Here is a 21105-nt window from a genome sequence, read left to right on the forward strand (position 1 = left end):
AGCCCACTGATCCCGGGCAGTCCAAGCAGGCTCAGGGCCAGGAGCGCTTCCTCCCCGCTGCTTTCCCATGGCTGCAGCAGCTCCAAGGCTTCAGAAACCCTCCCTGGGCTGTGCAGAGGAAGCTGCTGGGAGCCCTCGTGCTCCTCTGCTCGTTTGGATCCAGCGACTTCTCCACTGTCTCTCTTGGGGAAAAGAAAAATAATTTTAAATGTGTGTATGTGTGTGCAAGGCTGCATTTGGCCAGCAAGAGCTGCTTCAGCATGAACGTATGAAAATAGCCAAGGGATTTATTTTATAAGCCCCTTGAGCTGGTGCAGGGAAGAGCTCAGGGTTTCCTCCAGGCATTTGCATATCCTATTTCCGACAGTGGGGAAGTGACGGTGCAGTGGGGTGGGGGTGATGGAGCTGATGTGTTCAGTGGGATGGGGGTGGGCATGTCCCAGTGTGGCACCTGTGCAATTTGCCATTTGCAGGTGCTAGCAGCACCCTGGGGCTTCCAGCAGCCAGACCCCCTCCTGCTGCTGGGTCATCCCCCTACACGTTGGTTACAGCCCTTTTTTGTAGAATCCTAGACTGGTTTGGGTTGGAAGGACCTTAAAGCTCATCCAATTCCAATTCCCAGCCATGTGCAGCAGCACCTTCCACTATGTCAGGTTGCTTCAAGCGCCCTTCAGCCTGGCCTAGAACACTTCCAGGGATCCAGGGGCAGCCACAGCTTCTCTGGGCACCCTGTGCCAGGGCCTGCCCACCCTCAAAGGGAAGGGTTTTTCATCTTCTCCCCAAGCAGAGCCTGTGCACCACACCAGGGTGTTCCAGGAGTGAAAACAAGGCTGGGCTGGGCTGGAAGCAACCATGGTGCTTCCCACAGGGTCAGTTCCTGCAGCAGTGCCAGGGTGAGGGGTCCCTGTGGCTGTGACTGAACAGGGCTCTCCTTACATCCACAATGAGGGACACCACAGTGGGCATCACTCGGAGCCTGCCTTGCTGTGGCTGAGGACACCAGGAGGTACCATTTGTGCACTGGGTGGTGAGTGAGGAAGGAGAGGCTGGATCTGGTTCCATGTCACTGCATGATTGTTTGGGAACGTGCTGGGATGCTGGCAGAGGCTGGGTGGTACTTGGGGTGCAGCTCCTGGTGCTCTGCAAATGGGAGTTGGGAGCAGCAGGTTGAGTTGCCTGCTGGGAGCTGTTTTCCAGCCTCGTGCAAGGGAAGGGAGCTAAAAATACAGCTTGTTTGCCTCCAGCTGGAGTTGATTTAGGTATCCCTGGCTGTTGTGGAGTGCAGCGGAGGACAGCCAGTAGTGGAACTTTGCCAACTATAATTTCACTGCTATGCCCTCCCCACCCTGCTCCAAAAAGCAATGGCCAGAAAAAGCAGGGAGCAGGATGGGATGTTAAGAGCTCCCAACCTGCTCTGCTCAGAGTTTCCACGACATGATTTGGCTTTTCTCCTTCACCAGAAGCAGGCCTGGAGCTGCTGGAGGGGATGTTTAGAAGTTTATCTGTGCCATGCAGAGCAGCCCTTCTGCGTGGAACGCCAGCATGGCCACGCCCCGGTCTTGGCAGCACACACCAACACAAACATGAAAGCATGTGGTTTCTCCTGGTTTTGTCTCCAGCCTTATGGTCCAGGTCCTGCCCTGGCTGGGCTGGGAGGTGTGAGAGGAGCTGCTGCTCCTCCTCTCCCATCCCCTTCATACGGCTCCTGTCCCACTGCGACTCCAGGCTCTGCTCCATGTGGGGTGAGACGACTCCAGCCTGTGCTTGCAGGGGCCAGGCAGGGCTGGAGTTGGCAGCATCGGAATGCAAAGGGTGTCAGGGTGTTGCGTGGGTGATGTGTCCAACCCCCCAGGCACCTGTTGCTGGAGGAGTGGAGCAGCCCAGGAGTGCAGCTGTAGTCTCACACCTCTGCTCTCCTTCCCTGCAGGTTCCTGACCACCTTCCCTGGTTTTTGATGCTGAATCAGGATTGTGTTAACTAAAGATGGAAACACTGGAGTCAGAATTGACCTGCCCAATCTGTCTGGAGTTATTTGAGGACCCCCTCCTGCTGCCCTGTGCCCACAGCCTCTGCTTCAGCTGTGCCCACCGTATTCTGGTGTCCAGCTGCTCCTCCAGCGAGTCCATCGAGCCCATCACCGCCTTCCAGTGCCCGACCTGCCGCTATGTCATCTCCCTCAACCACCGGGGCCTGGAGGGCCTCAAGAGGAATGTGACCCTGCAGAACATCATCGACCGCTTCCAGAAGGCGTCCCTGAGCGGCCCCAACTCCCCCAGCGAGAGCCGCCGCGAGAGGACCTATCGCAACAGCCCTACCATGTCCGTGGCCGGCGAGAGGATCGCCTGCCAGTTCTGCGAGCAGGATCCGCCCCGCGACGCCGTCAAGACCTGCATCACCTGCGAGGTGTCCTACTGCGACCGCTGTCTGCGGGCCACCCACCCCAACAAGAAGCCCTTCACCAGCCACCGGCTGGTGGAGCCCGTGCCCGACGCGCACTTCCGCGGACTGACGTGCCTGGAGCACGAGAACGAGAAGGTGAACATGTACTGTGTCGCTGATGACCAGCTCATCTGTGCCTTATGTAAACTGGTGGGCCGCCACCGGGACCACCAAGTGGCATCGCTCAGCGATCGCTTCGAGAAGCTAAAGGTAAGGATGCAGGATTCCTCCAGAGTGCTCTGAAGCTCAGTCTTTATGCGGGAGCAGAGGTTGCAGTGAATGTGATGTGAACCTGCGTGGATGATATTTGACCTATGTGAAGTTTGAATTCCCTCTCCACCCCCTGTGCATTCTGAATAAGCCTGCAAAACACTTCTCATTCCTTTTTTTTTTTAATGAAAAAAACTACAGCAAGTCCCATCTGAGGTCATGCTGGTGATGTGTGACTGTGGCAGCAGTCATGTTCCCATTAGAACCCTGCTCATGTCTTTCTCAGCTGCTAATTCCTCTGGCCTTTCTCCCTTCATGTTCCAGGCTCATTCTGCCCCGAAAGTGCTTTTCTGGGATCTTTGACCTGTTCATGTTCAGAACAAAACCACTCTCTCCACTCTTGTGTATTTTGAGGGCAGAAGGAATACTTCAATGCTCCAGCAAAAACACAGAACACTTGGGTTTTTTTGTTTTTGTGCAGACCAGATTATTTTTTCCTCCTTGTTTTTAAACTAACTGGTGCCTGGAAAGAAATCTTCCTAGATGTCCAGTCTCTTGGGCTGGTTTCCCACCTCCTCGTCTCTAGACTCTCCTAAACTTGCTGCAAGGTGCCCAGTGCTGTGACTAAACACCCCTGATGGCACGAGGAATGGGATGGGATGTCCTGGTGTTTCTTCTTCATATTCCAGCCACCAGGTTTGGCTTTGGGTTAGTGCTGCCAAATGGGGCCTGGGGAGGCTCACTTTGCCTGCCTGTCTCCCATCTCATCATCCTCACCTAAGCTTCCCCGGTGTGCAGAGCTGCGCCAGCAGCCCTGTCCATAGTCCAGGACATTCTTTTTCCATGAGGAAATGTCTCAATTAGCAAATTGGAAACCTTCAAAAGCAGTGACCATGTATGTTTGCATGCAATAAAACCTGGGCAGAGAAATTAAAACCCTGCAATATTTCTCCCTGATCCAGCCTGTGCCAGCCAAGCAAATCCTTTTGAGGAAGCCTAGCAGGTTGCCAGAACACTTTTCCCTTTTAAATAAGAGTCTGAAGGGATTTTGGCTGTGGACAGAAGCTCTCCTCTGCTGAAAGCATTCTTCCTGTGCCGTTCATCTTGCCCAGCTCCCCAGTCTCTGCAGGGCTGGAGCTGCGGGGGGAGCAGGGGTGAGGGTGGCCACAGCTACCTGGAGAGGACCTCAATGTGCATCCTTCTTCTTGTTCATCCTCCAGCACATCCCTGCCTCTGCCTGTGCATTGGTGGGGCTGCTTTTGGGTGTCTCTTTTCCTGACACTGCCTCCACTGCAGAAATTGCTCAGGACTGATGCTGAGCTTCACCAGCAGAGCCAGTATTTGTTTTGGCATCTTGTGCCATCTCCTTACATGGCCTCAGTCCAGGCTCCAACCACTGTGTGCTCCTTGGCAGCAATGAAAATCCTTGCAAGTACCTGAAGTACTTGAAATCCTTAAATATGTGCTGATAGGATGCTGCTCCAGGGAATCTGTGGCCAGTGGAGCAGCTGCTGCCTCCCATGAGCCTATCCCATGCCCACAGCGGGGCTCTGCCCCTCTGTCCCCTCCTGAGGACGTCACTGCTGAGCTCGGTGGCTTCTCCTGGAGCTCTGCAACACTCTTGGGCAGCCAGCAGTGAGCAGATGCACTTAATCCCTGGCTTTGATCCCGCATCATGAGTGAGCTGGGAACGCCTTTCAAGTTAGATTTTTTTGATGAAAAATTGGGTTTTTGAAGTGAGTAACTTCCTGTTGTCAGAAGGGCTGTGCTTTCCACAGATATCTTTGGTGGGGAATTTTTTTGTCTCTTTAGAAGAGCTGAGTGCCTGAAACTGGACTAGTGTGTGTAAATGAGAAACCTTCTCCCAGTGCTCCCCTTTCTTCCAAGCTGGTTTTACATCTAAAGTCTCCAGCGTGTGCCAGCAGCCTGACTTCCCTGTGGATGCTCTGCAATGATCCATCCATACTGTATTATACACCTCCAGATGTTTTAGGAACCGTCTTTAATCCCTTTAACGCATGGGATGGGTTTATTTTGTGCATCTTCAACTCCATTTGTTAACGTTGTAAACAGTGTGAGCAGTTTTCTGGATTTAAGCAGGGACCACATGGATGCCAGGCAGGATGGGGCAGAGGATGGAGTGCTGAATCATGGCCAGGAGCTTTCTGAAGCTGGGGCGCCAGGGATGGACGCAGTGACCTCCTCTTTCCCTGGGAAGGCTCGTGTCAAGGGTTATCAGCTGCAGATAGCATTCCATGGTTCTGATTGCCCAGTGCAGCGGGCAGCACAGACACTCCCGCTGTGTGAGCATGGCTGGGACACACTTCAGGATGCTGGTGCTTGTTTTCCCTCTCTGGGGGTGTGGGACGGGTCGAGATGTTGAGAACTGGCTGGAAGTCGACATTGAAATTAAAACTGTGTGTAGATTAAGAGCAAAACTAATGGCCTGACCTAGATACAGCGAGTGCCCAGGACAGCAGTGCATTATCTGCTGCCTGAAATCTCAGCCAATTATAAATTCAGATTGCTAGAAATTTGTAATTGGCATCCTCTCTGCAGTGCCTGCCTGGGTCCTGCCCGTGCTGCTGCTGCTGCTGTGCCGGGGCTGGGGCAGGGCTGCACTGGGGGATACAGCAAGAGCAGCTCTGTGTGCAGAGCTCCAGCTGGCTCCCCCATTCACAATTTCTGGTGGAAGGAGTATTTGAAGAAAGGATTTTGCCTTAATTACTGGCCCCTGTCGGTGGCTGTTCCGTGAGCTCTGCTTCTTTTAAAGAGCCAGAGAGGGGCCAGCTCTGAGGAGGCTTTTCCTTTGCTGGTGCTGTGTCTTCTGTGGATTGACAGGCTGGAAATATGCAAAAGAAAGAGAACCGTGGTGTTTTGTAACACATCTGCTCTCTGCTGGAGAAAGAGCCATGAGCCAGGTGGAAAACCCATCCTCTGTTACCTGTCAGAGCAGCACTGCCTCCCGTGGGGCTGTGGGAGTGAGACCAGGATTAACAAAGCCTCCCTGTGCTGACAAATTGTGCAGAGAGCTGGCAGTGATTCCAAGGCTTTTAGGAGAGTGGTAGGGTAGCAAATTGAGGAAAACCCTCCATCACGCTTCCCCATGGGACTTGTTCACCTGGGGGCTGCGAGTGTGTTCCCACTAGTGCAGGGTGAGTCACAGATTGCTGCTTGATTTATAATTTACTGCACTGCCATGGGGCTCAGAGGAATTTTGGTGTGTATATCTGTATTTCTTCACACCAAGAAGAGTCAGCTGAGGACAAGGGCTGCAGTTGTGACTGCTGAGACTCCCACAGAACAGATGGGGGCAGTTCCCAGCAGGAACGGAGTCCTGGTGGTGTGGGAGCTGTTGGCACCTGAGCCCTGAACCAGGGATGCTTTGGCTGCTTTATTTCCAGAAGGGAAGGGGATGCAGCCCCAGCCAAGGCTCACTCCAGGTCGGTGGTGGTGGAGGCTGGAGCCCCCCATTGCTGTGGGGGCCTGAGGAGGGGACACGTGTCCCCTCAGGTGCCACAGCCTCAGCTGGGTGGGCCTTTGGGCCCCCAGCTCAGCCATGAGCTTCTCGACAGCTCTGCGTGTTTTTAGTGTTATCTCAGAGCTAGTTTGTTATCTAGTGACCTCCCTGAGCAGGGGCACCTGTGCCACGCACCAGGGTCCCACCACAGGGCTCTCATCCCCATCGCTGCCCTCAGTGGCAGAGCAGCAAGTGCTCAGCTGACACTGAAGATCATCCTCATCCCTGCTTAAATATTGATTGTTTGGAGGTCACGAGGCCAGGAATCAGCACTGAGGGCTGGGATCTTTGATAATTTGCTTTGCTTCCCAGAAATCTTCTTTTTAAGGGAGAGTTTTCCTTCTTTACCTTATTAATAACTAAGCTATTATGGATATTGAGGTAGCAGAGCTGCAAACTGCTTTGATTAGATTAATCTCTCACTTCTTCCAAACCTACATTCACATCCAAGATTATTTCAATGTTGCTATCTCAGGAACTGCCTGAGCTGGAAAATGAAAGCATGAAACTGTGTGAAAATCCCTTAGTGACTCTGTGTTTGGGATGAGGCTGGAGGATTCATCTCCAGCCTTTGTATCCTGGGAGATGTCAGCCCAGAACTGGAGTCCAAGCTCTTTGGAGGGAGAAGGATGGTTTGCAGATGAGGTTCTTTTTAAATAACAGGTGTCACCTTCTTTGATCAAAGTCCTGGTGTTTCTGCAGCAGGGAGTGGTTGCCTGTCTGCTTTTCCCTGCTGTAGGTGGTTGAGCTGTTCAGAAGGGCCTCCCTTTCAGGCGACCCTCTTGCACAGAGGGGCTGTGGAGGGTGTGAGTCTCCATCCTTCCCCCTCCAGTGGCTGCATTTCTGGAGAGCTTACAGCTGCTGCGTTTTCTATTTTATTTGGGTTTTTCCCTTCAGCCATGTCACTGACAAGCCCTACCTGAAGGCAGACTGTGCTGGGCAGAGCTCAGTGGGATGGGACGAGGGGTCCTGAGCTGCTTATGTTGGAAGGTGCCGCCCCGTGAACGCCTCATTTGAGGGGAAAAAGTCTATTTTTGCTTTTAAAAAATGCATAACCAGCAGTTCTGGAGAGCGTAGCCCTGCTTGAAGGCTGGGCAGCAGTACTGGCCCGGGAGCAGCACTGGGCTGCAGGGTTGGGTGCAGTGGGCTGTGTGCCCTTGCACCTCCTGGGCTGCATGCAGGGTGGCTGCTGCAAGGCCACCAGCGCTGCCTCCCCCTGCATCACCTCCCTGGGGATGGAGGAGCAGCAGTGCTGTCCCTCTCCCCACAGCTGGCAGCCCTCCATTCCCCAAAGAACCAGCAGCTTTGCCAAGGGATTGATATTCCTGCCCTGAGTAGCTCTTGTTTAATATTCAAGATATATTGCATTTGGGCACAATGAATATTCAAGAGTGGGAATGAGGAGAGCTCAGCTGATGCTGCTGGCGGAGCGCTGGGGGAGACGCTGGCTCTCCTCAGGCTCTGCTTGGTGATTCCTGGCATGTGTGTCCCTGAAAAATGAGTCCCAGCAACATTCAGTGGCTTTGAGTAATTTGGAAAGTCGGCTACGTGCAGTTGAGTGTCGGATGAATTTCTCAGAAGGCTCAAAACCTTGCTCTCTGATACTGAATATTGCTATTATTATCACATTAGCCTGTGAAACACCTGACAGGTGTAATTAAGTGATTTTACCTTGACAGCTGATGTGTTGTTTTTTTTTTAAAGAAAACCAACTTGGAATATCCAATTGAAGTAGTTTGATGTGCCTTTTTGTAGAAATCAATATGCAGTAGCAGCACATCTGATAAATGTGTGTCAGGAGTGGAGATGGATCTCAGGGACCTTCAGAAGGAGGAGGTGGGGTTAGGGTTACCTTACGAGCTGTAGGCTGGTGCTACCAAGTGTCCCAGCTCCTGCTTTCTGCTTTCAGCATCTCCAGGGAAACCATCCTCTTGCTGAAAGGTGCTTGTTGGCTACTGTGGAGCTGGGCACGTCCCCCAGAGCTGACAGATTCTGCTCCCCATGGGAGATGTGACTTTCATTTGACCTCAAAGGTCTTTTCAGCCCCAAAGGATTCTATGAGCAGCAGCAGATCAGCCCACCTGGGTTTGATCTCTATCAACAAACAGGTAGGTCTGTGATGAGGAAAGCAGAGGTGTGTCCCCAAAATTTTCTGAGCTGGCTTCCAGATGAACAAGTTCTTGCACCTCTGATGCTGCTTCTGCGCTCTTGGCTGGGTGGTCGTAGGAGGGCACGTCTGGAGCAGCTGGGGAGCCCTGTTCTTGCAGGGTGTCATGCCCCTGCAGTGCTGTATGATGTGCAAAGGGAGCATAGAGAGTCTGTGCATGTGAGCATTGTGTCAGGGGGTGGAAGGGGAGGCTGTGCAGCCAGGCTGCAATGGCACCGATTGTGAGTTCCTGCTGGCTTGTGACACTAACGAGGCACTCAGTCCCCCTGACTGCCCGTCCCCTGTGCTGGGCTCTGGCCATGCACAGCAGGATTAGGGCTGTCTTTGGGTGTTCACAAGGTCACAGCCAGGCCCTTTGGGGCACAGGTCAATGTCCTTGGCTCTGCTGTGTGGAGCAAATGGAATCTCAGATATGAGGAGCGGGGATATTTCCAATCATCGTGGTCTCTAGGGCATGGATGAGGCATTTCCTGGTCCTGCCGGTTGCCTTCCCTTCTTTTGGTTGGTTTGGGACAGTGTTTTGCTTTGATGGGAACATGTCCAGCAGTGTTCTTGGCAGGGCTGTCAAACACCAGCACCGGCGTGAGCTCCCCTTGGCTCTGACCCCGTCAGCTCTGTGCATGTGGGGCTTCACCAGATGTGCTCCAGGATGGACAGACCTGGGCAGCCAAGGGCAGGACGGGTTCCTGCCCCACAGCCAGAGAGGCAAGCAGCCACAATCCCGCCCCATGGCCAGGGAATCGGGTGGGGTGTCCCAGCAGGAAACACCTTTTCCTCCTGAGAAAGCAGGATGCAGATTTATCCAACAGCTATCCCATGCACCCTGCCATCTCCTCTGAGCACGGCTCTTTTGGAGACCATTCTGAGCACTCCAGCTTTTCCAAGCATTCACATCTGCTTGTAAAAGGCTGGGATTTGGGCGTTTTAGTGTTCAAAATCATCACGATATGCAGCCAAATACTTGTGAACCAGCTTTGTGAACCCCTTTGTGCTCTTGTGGGCATCTCTGGTTTATGGGATAAGCTCAGCAAATAATGTGCAAAAAAGGTGTGTGTCATGCAGGATGTGCCAAAATGATAAATCCAGATTCCTCCCTTGTTTCTCCAAAGGGCTTTTGGGAACCAGACATCCGGTATCCAAAAGAAAACATGCACGGGTTGTCTTTCAGCATGAGTTCTTTGGCTTTGTTTGTTTATTTTTATGATGATGGTAATTGGAAACTAAAGGTCGAGAGACAAGAGAGCCTGATGGATGTGCTCACTGCAATTTTGTGTCCTGGCTGGAGTCGGATGCTTGTGGTAGAGTGATCCATAAAAATCCAGCCTATAATGGAAAACATGAAAAAAACAAGTCCATTCTTTGGCCTGCCAAGGAAGGAGCCGTGTCTTGCCTGAAGCTCTCCCAGTACTATGGAGAAGGAGAGGTTTCCAAGTGGTTCAGGGGTAATGGAGCTGCAGCATGACGCCTGACAAAACCCATACCTCTTTCTGAAGTGTGTTTGTAAAGTTTCATCTCAAAATAACTCACCCTGAGTATTTCCATACTTCTCAAAATGGTGTTTTTCCTGGATAACTGGTGCACGGAACCATTTTTTATTAACACTGGATGGAGGATTGTGTGTTTATTGGGTGCAGAAGTTGAAAGCTGGCTATTCCCTGATGGCATCTGCAGGCATAAAGCTGGGCCAGGATGTTGGGAAGCTGTGAGCCCATGGTGCAGTCAACGTTGATGTTCTAGGGGACTAATGACTAGGTTAAAGGCAGGAGAGTCTGAATTTCTTTTCAGCCACATCTGCTTCCAACAGCTTTGGCTTTGTTAGCAGACTCCTGACGGTCAGGTCCAGCAGGAAGCCACGCAGGCTAAAAAATGGAAGGATGCTTAGAGAGGGTGTTAAGGAGAAAGCAGCTGGAGTGGGGTGGGGGGTTAGGAATGTGTTTTAGGAATGCTGTTTGCAACATAAACTTACTGGTTTTGTTTGGAATGTGCCAGGTGAGGACAGAGCAGGTTATTTATGCATTGCAGAGATGGGAGGTGGGACATGTGTTGTGGCTTTCATTGCATTCTCTTCCCAGAGACTCTCAGGCACCAGTACAGGGACCATGAGGTATTGTCCTCCAGTGGCAGGGTTGGAGAAAAGGATGCAGTGGCATCTCTTCCCCAGCCCCTTGGGAAGCATCAATCTACTGGCAAAAGCTAAGGGGTTGCAATTCCTACTGTCAGAGCCACCCCCTCCAGCTCAGGAGGCTCTGGAGCTGGTGGGACACAGGCAAACTGAGTAAACCAAGGACTCAGTCCATCTCCAGGGGCCATGGAGCCGGGCATGGCATGCAGGGTCCTCTCACCAGGCAAGGTCAGGCTCTGCCCACTCCCACAGCCTGTGTGTATCTGCGGTGTGGCTTCCACACGGCATCACACTGCTGTGGGCCTTGGCAAGCCCCTGCTTTGATGCCAACCCGGGGCAGATTGCTCCTGGGATGCTCCTGGGCTTCCTGCACCCTTGGAGTGCCAGCTCTGAGCAGTACATCAGCTGCAGGGGAGTTTCACAGCTGCTGTGGGTCGCTTCGCAGTGCCACGGGCTCGCAGGGGGCTGCTGCTATTCCTTGGTGCTGGAGGAGTCCTGGGGTTTTGCTTTAATCTTACAAGTCACGAGACGAAAGGGTGAATTTTTAGCAGAGCCAGGCTACAGGTGATGTGTGCAAGGCTGAAGTCTCCCACTGTGCATAGCTTGCCCCGTCCCAGGTGTGAGCTTCAATGTGCCAGCTTCTCCACCTGAGGGGTCAGAGCACTTCCCGTGGGAATTGCCTCTCACCCTAGGGGTCAGAGCATTTCCCTTGGGAATGCCCTCTCCCTTCCCCTAGGAGCGTGCCCGCAGGCCGTGCTGGGTTTGCTAATGCCGGCCGGTGCCAGTTGCTGGGGCCCAGAGCAGTGCTCAGAGAGGAATCTGGTGTTGGTCCTTTGGCTGATGCTTCTGCTGGAGACAAAGTGCCTGTTATTTGTTTCTTGGTCTTCTCTGTGTTGAGGCTTTCCTTGGACACATCTCCCAGGCACCCCTCAGGGGAAGCCCACCCTGCAGGCAGCATTCCCAGCGGTTCATCCCCCTGGCTGCTGGTGGTTTTGGGGGTGGCAAATGCTGCCAGGACCCGTACTTCGGGCATCTGTGTTCCTCCTCCTCCTCATCACCGTCTCTAAGCCCTGCAATCTACCTCAGGTGTAGCATGGTTTTTATGCCCTGGAAGAAGAGTAATTATTGTCTTGAGCTCATTTTTATCTGTTTTCCTGATGAAATGAGAGGGAAATTTATTGTTTCCCTTCCCACGCAGTGATAGTGTGGCCACTGGAAAACAATCTAAATTGAAATTTAGGACTGGGAAGAAGGTGAAGGAGGGTGGCACAGCCTGGGGCTGGTCCCAGGGAGTCCGAGGCCTCCGTCCATAGCAGGGACCCCCTTCACCCCTTGCAATGCCCCTGCCTTGGGAAGGCCAGGCCGCTGCCTAGGACCCTATTTGTTCATGGTCCCTCCCTTCATCCCTTGTTCAAACCCAGCATTTCTGTTTCTTCTGATGCCACTCAGTTCTTAAAGCTGTGATTCTGAATTTCACAGTGTTCCTTGTCAGTCCCAGCAGGAAATATGTTTGGGACCAGTTGGGAAACAGAAGGGAAAAAAATTACCAGAAGGGGTTTTTTTCTCTCCTTTGATCTGCATTTATTTATTTATTTATTTATTAGCAGAAAGCGCAGCAAGAGTGCAACTCATCTCCCACAATCTGTTTGCTGCTTGCTGGGTATTAGAGAATGACACCAGCTGGGCTGGTAAAAAAGTCTTAAAAAGAATAATCCCACAGCCACATTGGCAATTAAACATGTCACTCCCTGAACTCTGGAGTTTAATCCATTTTCTTCCCACTTTTTCTCTTCCTTTTTTTTTTTTTTTCTCAATTCTCTCTTGCTTTGTTTCTGGGTTCTGGTTGGAGGCCGAGCCAGATGGGGGTTGTGCCTCAGACCGATGCTGAGTTATTTTATATTCTCCTCAGGATTAATTAATGCAATGCACGGGCAGCTCCTGGGTGACGGCTCCGCTCTGAGGGGCGTGGGGTGAGCGGGGGGTTGGGGTCAAAGCTCTGAGTGTGAGCTTTGAGACACTGAAACATGGAATCCTTAAGGCTGGAAAAGACCTTTAAGATCGAGTCCAACCATCAGCACCATCACCTTGTCCATCACTAACCCATGCCCTCCCAAACCATTCCTTGGTTCTGACACAGCAGCAGGGACAAAGCCCCTCTGTATGGGACCAGGGCCTTGAGAAAGAGACATGGGAAGCCCATGGGGGAAGCACACCCTTCCCGTTCTGGGCAGCAGGAAGGTAGGAGGAGCTGTTCTCCTGTTCTCCAGCCCCACCTCCCTCTAGGTTGGGCTGCAGGGGCCAGGCTGGGGGGTTTCCCATCCTTTCATCCAAACTGGGTGTGAGCAGAGCAGAGGATGCCTGGGGGTCCTGCCTGAGAGGCAGCCCTGGCACTGAGCTCCATTCACTGCTGGGCTGAGGCACAGGGAGAGCGGGGAAAATTAAGAAGAATAGAGAGTAATAAACGTGACGGTTTTGGAATAATTTAAATCCAAGTCATGCCCAGCCAGGGAGTTTATTGCTCAGGTTGCCCACGGCTGAGCTTTGTGTAACCTTGGGTTAGTGAAGGGATCCTGCACACCTCTAGCATGATCTGTGGTGAGTTATTTAGTGCTCAAAAGCTACTTTTAAACTGTTGTAAAACCCTGTGAACAAAAAAGAGAAATTAAATTCTAATGGGGCTGTTCCAGAGCCCAGGCCGAGGCCTCTCATGGAAGCTGTTGCTCACAGCAGCCCCGCCAGCACATAAATCTGTGGCGTCAGAGGGAACAAAAAGTTCCCATTGGCAAAGATAGTCTCTAAAGAAAGATGAGGGGACTAATGGGGGGAAGAAAGGGAGGAAAAGCAAATTAGATCAAGGTTCAGTGAGTGACCCTCACGGCTGGGGTCTGCCAGGGAGATCAGTGTGGGAGGGTTACTCTGGTGCCTTGACACTGTTCAATGCTGAAAGAGTCTTTGACCCGTTGGTGGGTAAGCAGGAAAGGGGCTGCTGGAGCCAGATGGGGCCAGGAGAGGGCAGGAGGAGTGGGCAGGGAAGGGGTCAGGAGCAGGCAGGGAGCAGGATTCCTGTGTCAGCCTTTCATTATAATAACTCAGGATTTGCTGCAGAGAATGGCCCAAGTGTTTTGGCTGATGCAGCTGAGCTCCTGGCGTGGTGGCAAAGGATACTAAGAGGTGAGGCTGTGATTTTCCTGGATGTGGGAATTCCTGTTGTTCCTTCCATGTGCATAGTCTTCCTGAGTTGTTGCTCCACTGCTGAACTTAGTTAGGGAGCTGCTGCAGAGAGACCTTTGGGGTTCCCAGACTGTCTCTCCCATTGGGATTTGGGAGTCAGGCCAAGAGCCCAAGGGGGGCTGGGATGCTCCATGCAGTTCCCTGTGCTGGTGATGCCGGTGTGCTGCCCACCAAGCCAGGCCCCAGTGGGACTTACTGGGCTGAAGGGTGCCTCCGGTTCAAGCTCCATCCAGGGATTTGGGAAGCCTCCTCCTTTGGGAGGAGAGGGGATGTGAAATCAAAATCATGTCAAATCAAGCATCCCAGGGCTGGTATGTGTGTTATGCTGAGACTTTGGAGAGAAGCTCAAATGTTGACTCAAATCCACTCCAAAGACTTGGGGGAAAAAAAAAACAAACAAAGCAAACCCACAAGGTGTTTGTTTATTTTCTGAAACTCTTGGGATTTTCCAGACAGCCTCATGACTCCCTCAGGCTCTGACTCACTGGGGTGGAATGGAAGGCCTGCGCTGGGCAGCCACAGTTGGTGGGCAGGGGTGGCAGGGGACCCGGGGGAGGGGCTGCCTGGGGGCTGCTGCTTGCCCCTCGAGATCCCTTGTCTTGCTGCTGCATGCCAGTGATGGTGGCTCCAACTTGACCCAGGGCTCTCCCAGGGAAACAGCTGGATGCTCTTGGTCCACACTGGGAAACCTTGTGCATGTGGAGATGGTTGCAATTGTGAGGAGGGGGTGACAGTGACGCTGCCCCTTATCAACCTCCCTGAGGGTCTGTGGGTGGCCCTGGGGTCCTGCCTACAATGCTTGTGGCTCCCCTTTACTGGCTGTATCGTAGAGCAAATGTTTCCTTCCTAGTGCAGAGGAGGGAAGGAGACTTTTCCTTTTATCAGAAATTGATGGGCTTTTTCTGGAAAAGTGAGCAAGGGCTGATGGGAGTTTTGCACTTCACTGGGTGCAGCTTTAGCCAAGTTTGAAGCAGCTGGAGCAGGTTTTGGCATGAGCGCTTACCCTGTGCTCAGCACGAAGGCTCCAGTGGTCCCTCCCCTCTGCGCTTCCCAGATGTTGTAACTTTTGGAAAAGTCTGCCTTGGGTTGGTTCCCGGTCTCGATCCTGAAGGTGGTCTGTAGAGAGGCTTGGGCAGTGGCATGGCACGGGGTGGGGAGCTCCTGGGGTGCTCGGTGCCACTGGCTGGTGTATGGTCATGGTTTTGGAGGGGCGAGGAGGGCAGCAGGGCTGGCTGAGGGCAGGGCTGGGCACACTCTGGGGCTCCCTCTGCACTGCCCAGAGCCGCTGCCTTGGGGCACCTGCCAGCAGTGCCAGTGTCCCCAGCCCCAGGGCAGCCACGGCGGGCAGGGCTGTTTGCTCCAGGAGGGAAAACCTGTTCAGGCATTTTCTCTCGTGCCCATTGCCGTAAGACATTGGAGCTTGAGTAATCCATGGGGCCGCTGCCCAAGATCTGCTGGATAAGCTGGCACTGGCATGGTGCTGGGGCAGCCCAGGAGCGTGTTGGGATGTGCTGGAGGAGGCCGTGGGCTCAGACCCCTGGGCTGATGTGGGCCTCAACCCATCGGAGTCACCAGTGGTGCCCTGGCTGTGCGGGGGAAAGTACACAGGCTTTGCTGGCCCAGGACTTCTGTGGCTGCCACGGTGCTACTCACTCTGGTGGGACTCTGGGATACAAAGGCTTTGGAACTTCAGTGTCCCTTCCACATCTCTGCCAAGTCCCCTCTAGCACCCCGTGAATTGCAGGGGCAAAAGGAGTCCCCAGGCAGCGCCAAGGCTCTGGCCACAGAAGAAACTCTGAAAATGCTGTGAGCGCCATTGCTTGGTGATGGTTTTGGTGACTTTTTGATAGGTTTAGACATTTTGTTTACTTTTTCAGAAGCAAAAGAGCAAAGGGATAAAGGCAGAAGGACTGGGACTCTCTGCTTGCGTGTGTATAAGGAGTTAAAGCCTTCTCCAGCGTTGGCACATTCACCCCGAGGCTCAGTTTGTACTGAGTACACATCTATCTCAGCATCTCCAGCGCTGGTTTGAACAGTCTCACCGTGGCTTTACATAAGCAACAAATCAGCCAAAATAAGCCCCATCCCAGGCAGTTGTTGGTGCGTTGGTTCTACTTCCCAGAGAAACCCAGGGGTTTGCGTCCTCCTGCGCGCTTCGGCGGCGCCCACACGGAGACCTGCCAGCCCGGGCATGGCCGGGCCGGGAGCGGGGAGTGCTCCCCGTGCCAGCTCCCCGCATTCCCAGGATCCTGCCTGCTGCCCCCGCAGCCAGGTGCCGGGGCAGGGAGCCCGGAGCACCCGCAGAGCTCACCCAGCCAAGCAACTCCCACTCCCCTCGGCGTGGCTGGGAGCCAGCCAGGGAGAAACTCAGGGCAGGTTCCCCGGGAAATGTGGGATGGCCCGGCTGAACGTGGGGATGAACGTGCCCCCGGCAGCTCTCACACTGTGCTGCTGCTGAGAAGGTGGAAAAGTTGGTTCAGTGCAGGCACGTCCCACCCAAAGCAGGAGTTGGGGAGGAGGTTATTTATGCAGCAGTCTCCACGGGGTTTACACTTTGTAGGATCACAGAATATCCTGCGTTGGAAGGAATCCACCCCTTCTGGCCAGCTCCTCCACTTTTTCCATCCAAATTTGTTCTTCTGCCAGGGGAGACGAGGAAGGCAGACCCAGGTTGTGGTGTCACCCTCCAGCCCCTGCCTGATGCTGCTCCATGCCAGCCTCTCACAGCAGGAGACAACCGTGGATGAGAGGGGAGGTCTGCCTAGGGCCACACTGGGCTTAATTGTCCTCATTTACTCCTGTCCTGCCTTTCCCAGCAGTGGGATGTGGGTTTCTAAACCATCCTTGGTGGGGGTGGGGGGGGTCTTCTTGCTCGCTTGGGCAGGAACATAGCAAGGCCCCAGTGGAAGAACGCTCATCAATGGCTCCCAATGCTACTCTCCTTTGTTTTCAAGGTATTAAGGGAAAGTAGCAGGTTGTTTCCTTCAGACAGGCTGTTTCCATGTCAATCCAGAAAAAATAAGGTTGCCAGGGCTGTGTGGGGACATGCTCTAGGATCATCCTGGCTGTCCTTGGGGTGTTCAGGCATCTTTGGGATGGGGAGGACTTTATATTGCTCAGTGCTGGGCTGTGTCTTCCTGCTGCTGCTGCCCACCTCATGCCAGCTCCTCCGTTGGGGTCAGGTGGTGCCAGGTGCCACCAGGTGCAGCCAGGAAACTCTGGGTACCATCGGTGCTGGGTGCTGTCTCTTATGGCCCCGGTGCCTGAGTGCTCACACAAGAGCAAAGTTTGCAGCTGCCTTTCAACCCTGACACTGAAGTTTTGTGACAATTAATCTTGCTATTTATATCAGCCCAATTAGCAGCGTTATTAATATTATCGAGGCGCCACAGTGGTAATTATATGTCTGCTTAACATGTGCTATCAGTGCTGTTCCAATCCACTGTGATTCCGCCTGACATTATCCCACCATTAGCATTGTTTGTTGTGTGCTGCAGAAGATAATTTGATGCTCCTAATCACTGCAATCCTCATTAGTAAACTGTCCCCACGTGCCCAAGCTTTTGAGAGTGATGCCTCCAAATGCAAGGCATGTTTCCCTGGGAAATCTTCCCAGTTTTGGGGGTTTCCTGTCCATCAGACTCTCCCTCAGAAGGGAGGGAATCCTTGGAAGATCCTGCCTCCTAAAATAAAGCGAGTAGGTCTTTGCTCTGGCATCTGCAGGAGCTTCTCTGGTATTTTGCCTGGAAAAGGTTTTAAACTGAGAGGCATCCTTCGATATGCACAGGTGAAGAGATGTGATTCCTGACATTCTCCCGCCTGCTGTTCTGCCTCAGCCGACTGTCCCGTGGCTCCAGCTCCTCCGCCTGCTGCTGCAGAGATGGGGGAAGGAGCGAGAAAGGCTCCTGAGTGTGCGCAGGAGCTGGCTCAACAGGGAATTAAAACCCAGCTGCTGGAGCATTTGATCAGCTTGTTTGATCATCGGAGCTGGAAGATGAATTTTCAGGGCGTGCTGGGAGAGGGAAGGCTCCGAGTGCGGGCTCTGAGTTCTGTTATCAGGCGTTGGCAGGCGGCTCAGTGCCCCTTTCCAGCACGAGCCCCTGATGGGGAGTGGGCGGGGGGAAGGCTGTGGAAAAGGGGGGCTGAGGAGGTAATATTCAGGAGTCTTGGCAGGGACTCACTTGCCCTGTGTCAGGCTGGGAGGGGGCTCCCTGGGGCAGGTGGTTCTGGTACTTCTGGCTGCCCAACTCAGATCCTGCGGGTGGGATGCACCCCAGAGATGGGATGGGTATCACAGCCCTGGAGATGGGTGTTTCAGTCCAGAGATGGGTGTTGCATCTTCCAGACAGGTGTTTCAGCCCTGGAAATGCTGTCACAGCCCAAAGGTGGCTGTTGTAGCCCCGGAGATGGGTGTAACAGCCCCGAGATGGGTCTCACAACCCCAGAGATGTGGGGGAAACTCAACTCCCTTTGAGTTTCTTACTGAGCTTTTCCTATCAGAGGGACATCATTGGACATTGTCACCCAGCACAACCTCTTCGTCTTCCTCCTCCTCCTCCCCTCCTTGGCCCTCATTCCCCGTCCACTTCCAGCTCTCATCCCTTTCGGCATGGATTGTCTGATTTCAGGCTCTGCCTGTACCCAGCTACCAGATGGAGGAACTGAGAAATAATCCCTAGGGACAGGAGCTGGGTGCCAGTGCCATGACAGGTAACAGTGAGGTGCTGATGAAGGCAGCAGAAGCATGAGGAGGATGAGACACCAAACAAACCTCAGGCTGGGACAAACAGGCGGGCTGGAGCCTGAACCATTTGCAGCCATAATTTATGCATTTATTGCCAATTAATATTTTAGATTAAAGCTTGTTCTGCAGTGTAATATTTTAGATTGAAACTGTGTTCTGCAGTGTTTTGGCTCAGTAAAGCTGAATCCTGGATCATGCTCACAGCACAAGTCAGGCTTGATGCCACCCCTGTCACTTGTCACCGACCTCTGGTGCCAGGTCTGGCTGATCTCTGCAGAATGATCTCCTTTGACTCCTGCCATAATTTAAAATACAGAAGCTTTAGCTTCACACTCCGGCTAATTTTGTATTTATAATTCAAACCATTTCTTCCCGGTGTTTAGGTGTGAATTAGGCGTGAATTCTGCTTTGCAGCCACTTAATGTGTTTCCCATTCAGTTTGAGAGCAGCCAGATCTCAATCTTGATGTGCAGCCCCGATAGTGAGGAGGTGGGGAGCAGGTACCTTCTTCAGAATTCTTCCTTACTTTTTGCTTAAATTTTGCTAATTTGGCTGGGGAGGTGAGATAGGAATTGAGTGAAGTGATTAGTAAATCTTTGATAAACCCATTATCTGGTGAAAATCGCAAAGTAGCTGTTTTGATGTTGAATGGAACCAGATGTTCTTTGGGAATGTATGAATCTTCCATGAGTTTCTCTCTAGCACTAAACTCCCTGCTCAGTGCATTCCCTTTGAATTGCATCTCTTAATTTCTGCCACAGAAGCTTGGTTGTTTATTAAATGCAGATAGGAATTTGCATAAATGACTTGCCAAATCCCAGATTTTCTTTAGCAGCCTCAGATGGGTGTTTGTGCCCCTGGGATTACGTTGCTGCTTGGAAAGGCTGTCAAAGCCTGTGGAGCCCCAGCCATGCTCTGAGCCAGGTGTTGCAGGTGCCCACGGGATGGTTCCAAGGCTCCTGAGAACACGTCCCTGTTGTGAATCACACTGAGAGCCCCAGAGGATGAAGAGGAAATTTTAATGGAAAAAGTGCTTGTTGATGCTCTTTCAGGTAGTTTGTCCTCTTCTGCCTTTAGTAATTGTTGGTGACACTGAATCTCCTGCTATTCAGCCACACCTGTGTACCTCACATCGGTGTGTGTCAGGCTTTTTCCCTGGAAATTCCATCTCTGAATTCTCACGCACCCTGAGAGTATTCCAAAGGGCTCTTCCCAGCCAGACAGTTACCTGCAGCAAGAGCAGTTAACATGATTGCAGTGTCCTTAGAGCACCCTGGAGGCTGCTGTTCACTGGAGTCAGTGTCTTTGCCTCCCCTGCCCTGCTTTCCCTGCCCTGTCCTTCCTTCCTTTTACCTGCCCTCCTCTTCCCTTCCCTACCCTCCTCTCCTTTCCTCTCCACTCCTCTCTTTTGAGGAAGACTTTGCTGGTGTTCTTTGCCTACCATGTATTCATAGAACTCATTCAAAAGATGCATCTTCTTTCCACCAGTTGGCTCTTCCAAGTGGATACACACATTTATGGAATGAAATATTATCTGTCTTTTATACTTTGAAAGGGGTTTGTTCACTTTGTCTTCAGAGCCAGCCGTGCCAGGGTGCTGGCTTATGCCTGACAGTCGGTCCTCAAATGTGAGGCTCTCAAGATGTCTCATGGTCTGATCTCTCCTCGAGCTGTGTTGTTGTTGGTTTGTCCTCTGGTTATCCCTCTGCCTTCTGACAGCCTCTCCAGGCACATGGTGTCTTCTGGTTTCTAATCCTTCCCCATGCCTGAGACTGTTGCTCTGTGTTTCGGGCTCTGGGTTGTGCCTGTCCTTTGGAATCTCTGTCTCCCCAGGGTTGTGGGTGACTCCTGCTTGACCTTGCTCTGGGCTTGCTGGGCTGCTCTCCCTGAGGTGCTGCTGGTGGAGCTCTCTGGCAATGGGACCCTGTGACCCATCCACCCTTGGGGGTCTTGCAGACCCCAGATCTGGCAGGATGTGCCACAGGGGTTTATTCACCTGGGTGTCTTTAGGACATTGAGGATCTTGGGAAGGATCTGCACTGCTGCCAGCACTTGGATGCTGCAGCTCCAGCAGCAGGAACCCCAAGAGGCAGAAGGAACTTGCTCCCTTGCAGCCTCCACAGAGCGATCCTCCTGTGCAGGGAGGGCTTTGGGCATCATCCCCAAGGCCACAGTGACCCAAAGGGGTGACAAGTGAGTCCCTTTTGCTGCGCAGGAGAGACAGAAATCCGAGAGGATGGAAGGCTGGATGGTTGAGACTGAAGGAGCAGGTGGACATCTGCAGCCTCTCCTTTCAGTTTTTCTCTCTTTTTGCTCTATTTTTGTGGTTTCATCACTGTGGCAGAATAAAATAGGATCATTGTTAATGGCTTACTTTTCTGACAGAAGGGATTTTTCAGGGAAGCAGGAATTCCAATGACATTCAGCTCCTTGGGGACAGCAGAGCTGCTTCCTGGGTTCCTCCCAAAATGAGCTCTGGGGTTTTCTGGGGCCAGTGGGGGCAGGGACCACGGCTGGTGGGGAGCTCTGGGGCTGCTGCCAGCACTGGCTTCTTTTGCTCACCATCACCCATCCTGCAGTGAACTCAGAGAGGGGAACTGGGGAGCTGTTCCCCAGCTTTCTACCCCTCGGGCTCTGCAGCTGTGGTGGTTCCTACAGCAGAGCATCAGAAA

The 21105-nt window shown here is 52.8% G+C and overlaps 1 protein-coding gene across 3 annotated transcripts in view; it reads left to right on the forward strand.

Moving 5' to 3' along the window:
- Positions 1 to 21105, forward strand: part of MID2 (midline 2) — a 68672-nt gene that overhangs the window by 13544 nt on the left and 34023 nt on the right. For all 3 annotated transcript variants that reach the window (XM_038164820.1, XM_038164822.1, XM_038164821.1), the window contains exon 2: positions 1928 to 2649. In XM_038164820.1, the coding sequence (XP_038020748.1) occupies positions 1984 to 2649 (666 nt within the window). In that variant the 5' untranslated portion in view covers positions 1928 to 1983. The remainder of the gene's footprint in view (positions 1 to 1927; positions 2650 to 21105) is intronic.

This window comes from Motacilla alba, chromosome 4A (genome assembly GCF_015832195.1).
Source record: "Motacilla alba alba isolate MOTALB_02 chromosome 4A, Motacilla_alba_V1.0_pri, whole genome shotgun sequence".
NCBI classification, from domain to species: Eukaryota; Metazoa; Chordata; class Aves; order Passeriformes; family Motacillidae; genus Motacilla; species Motacilla alba.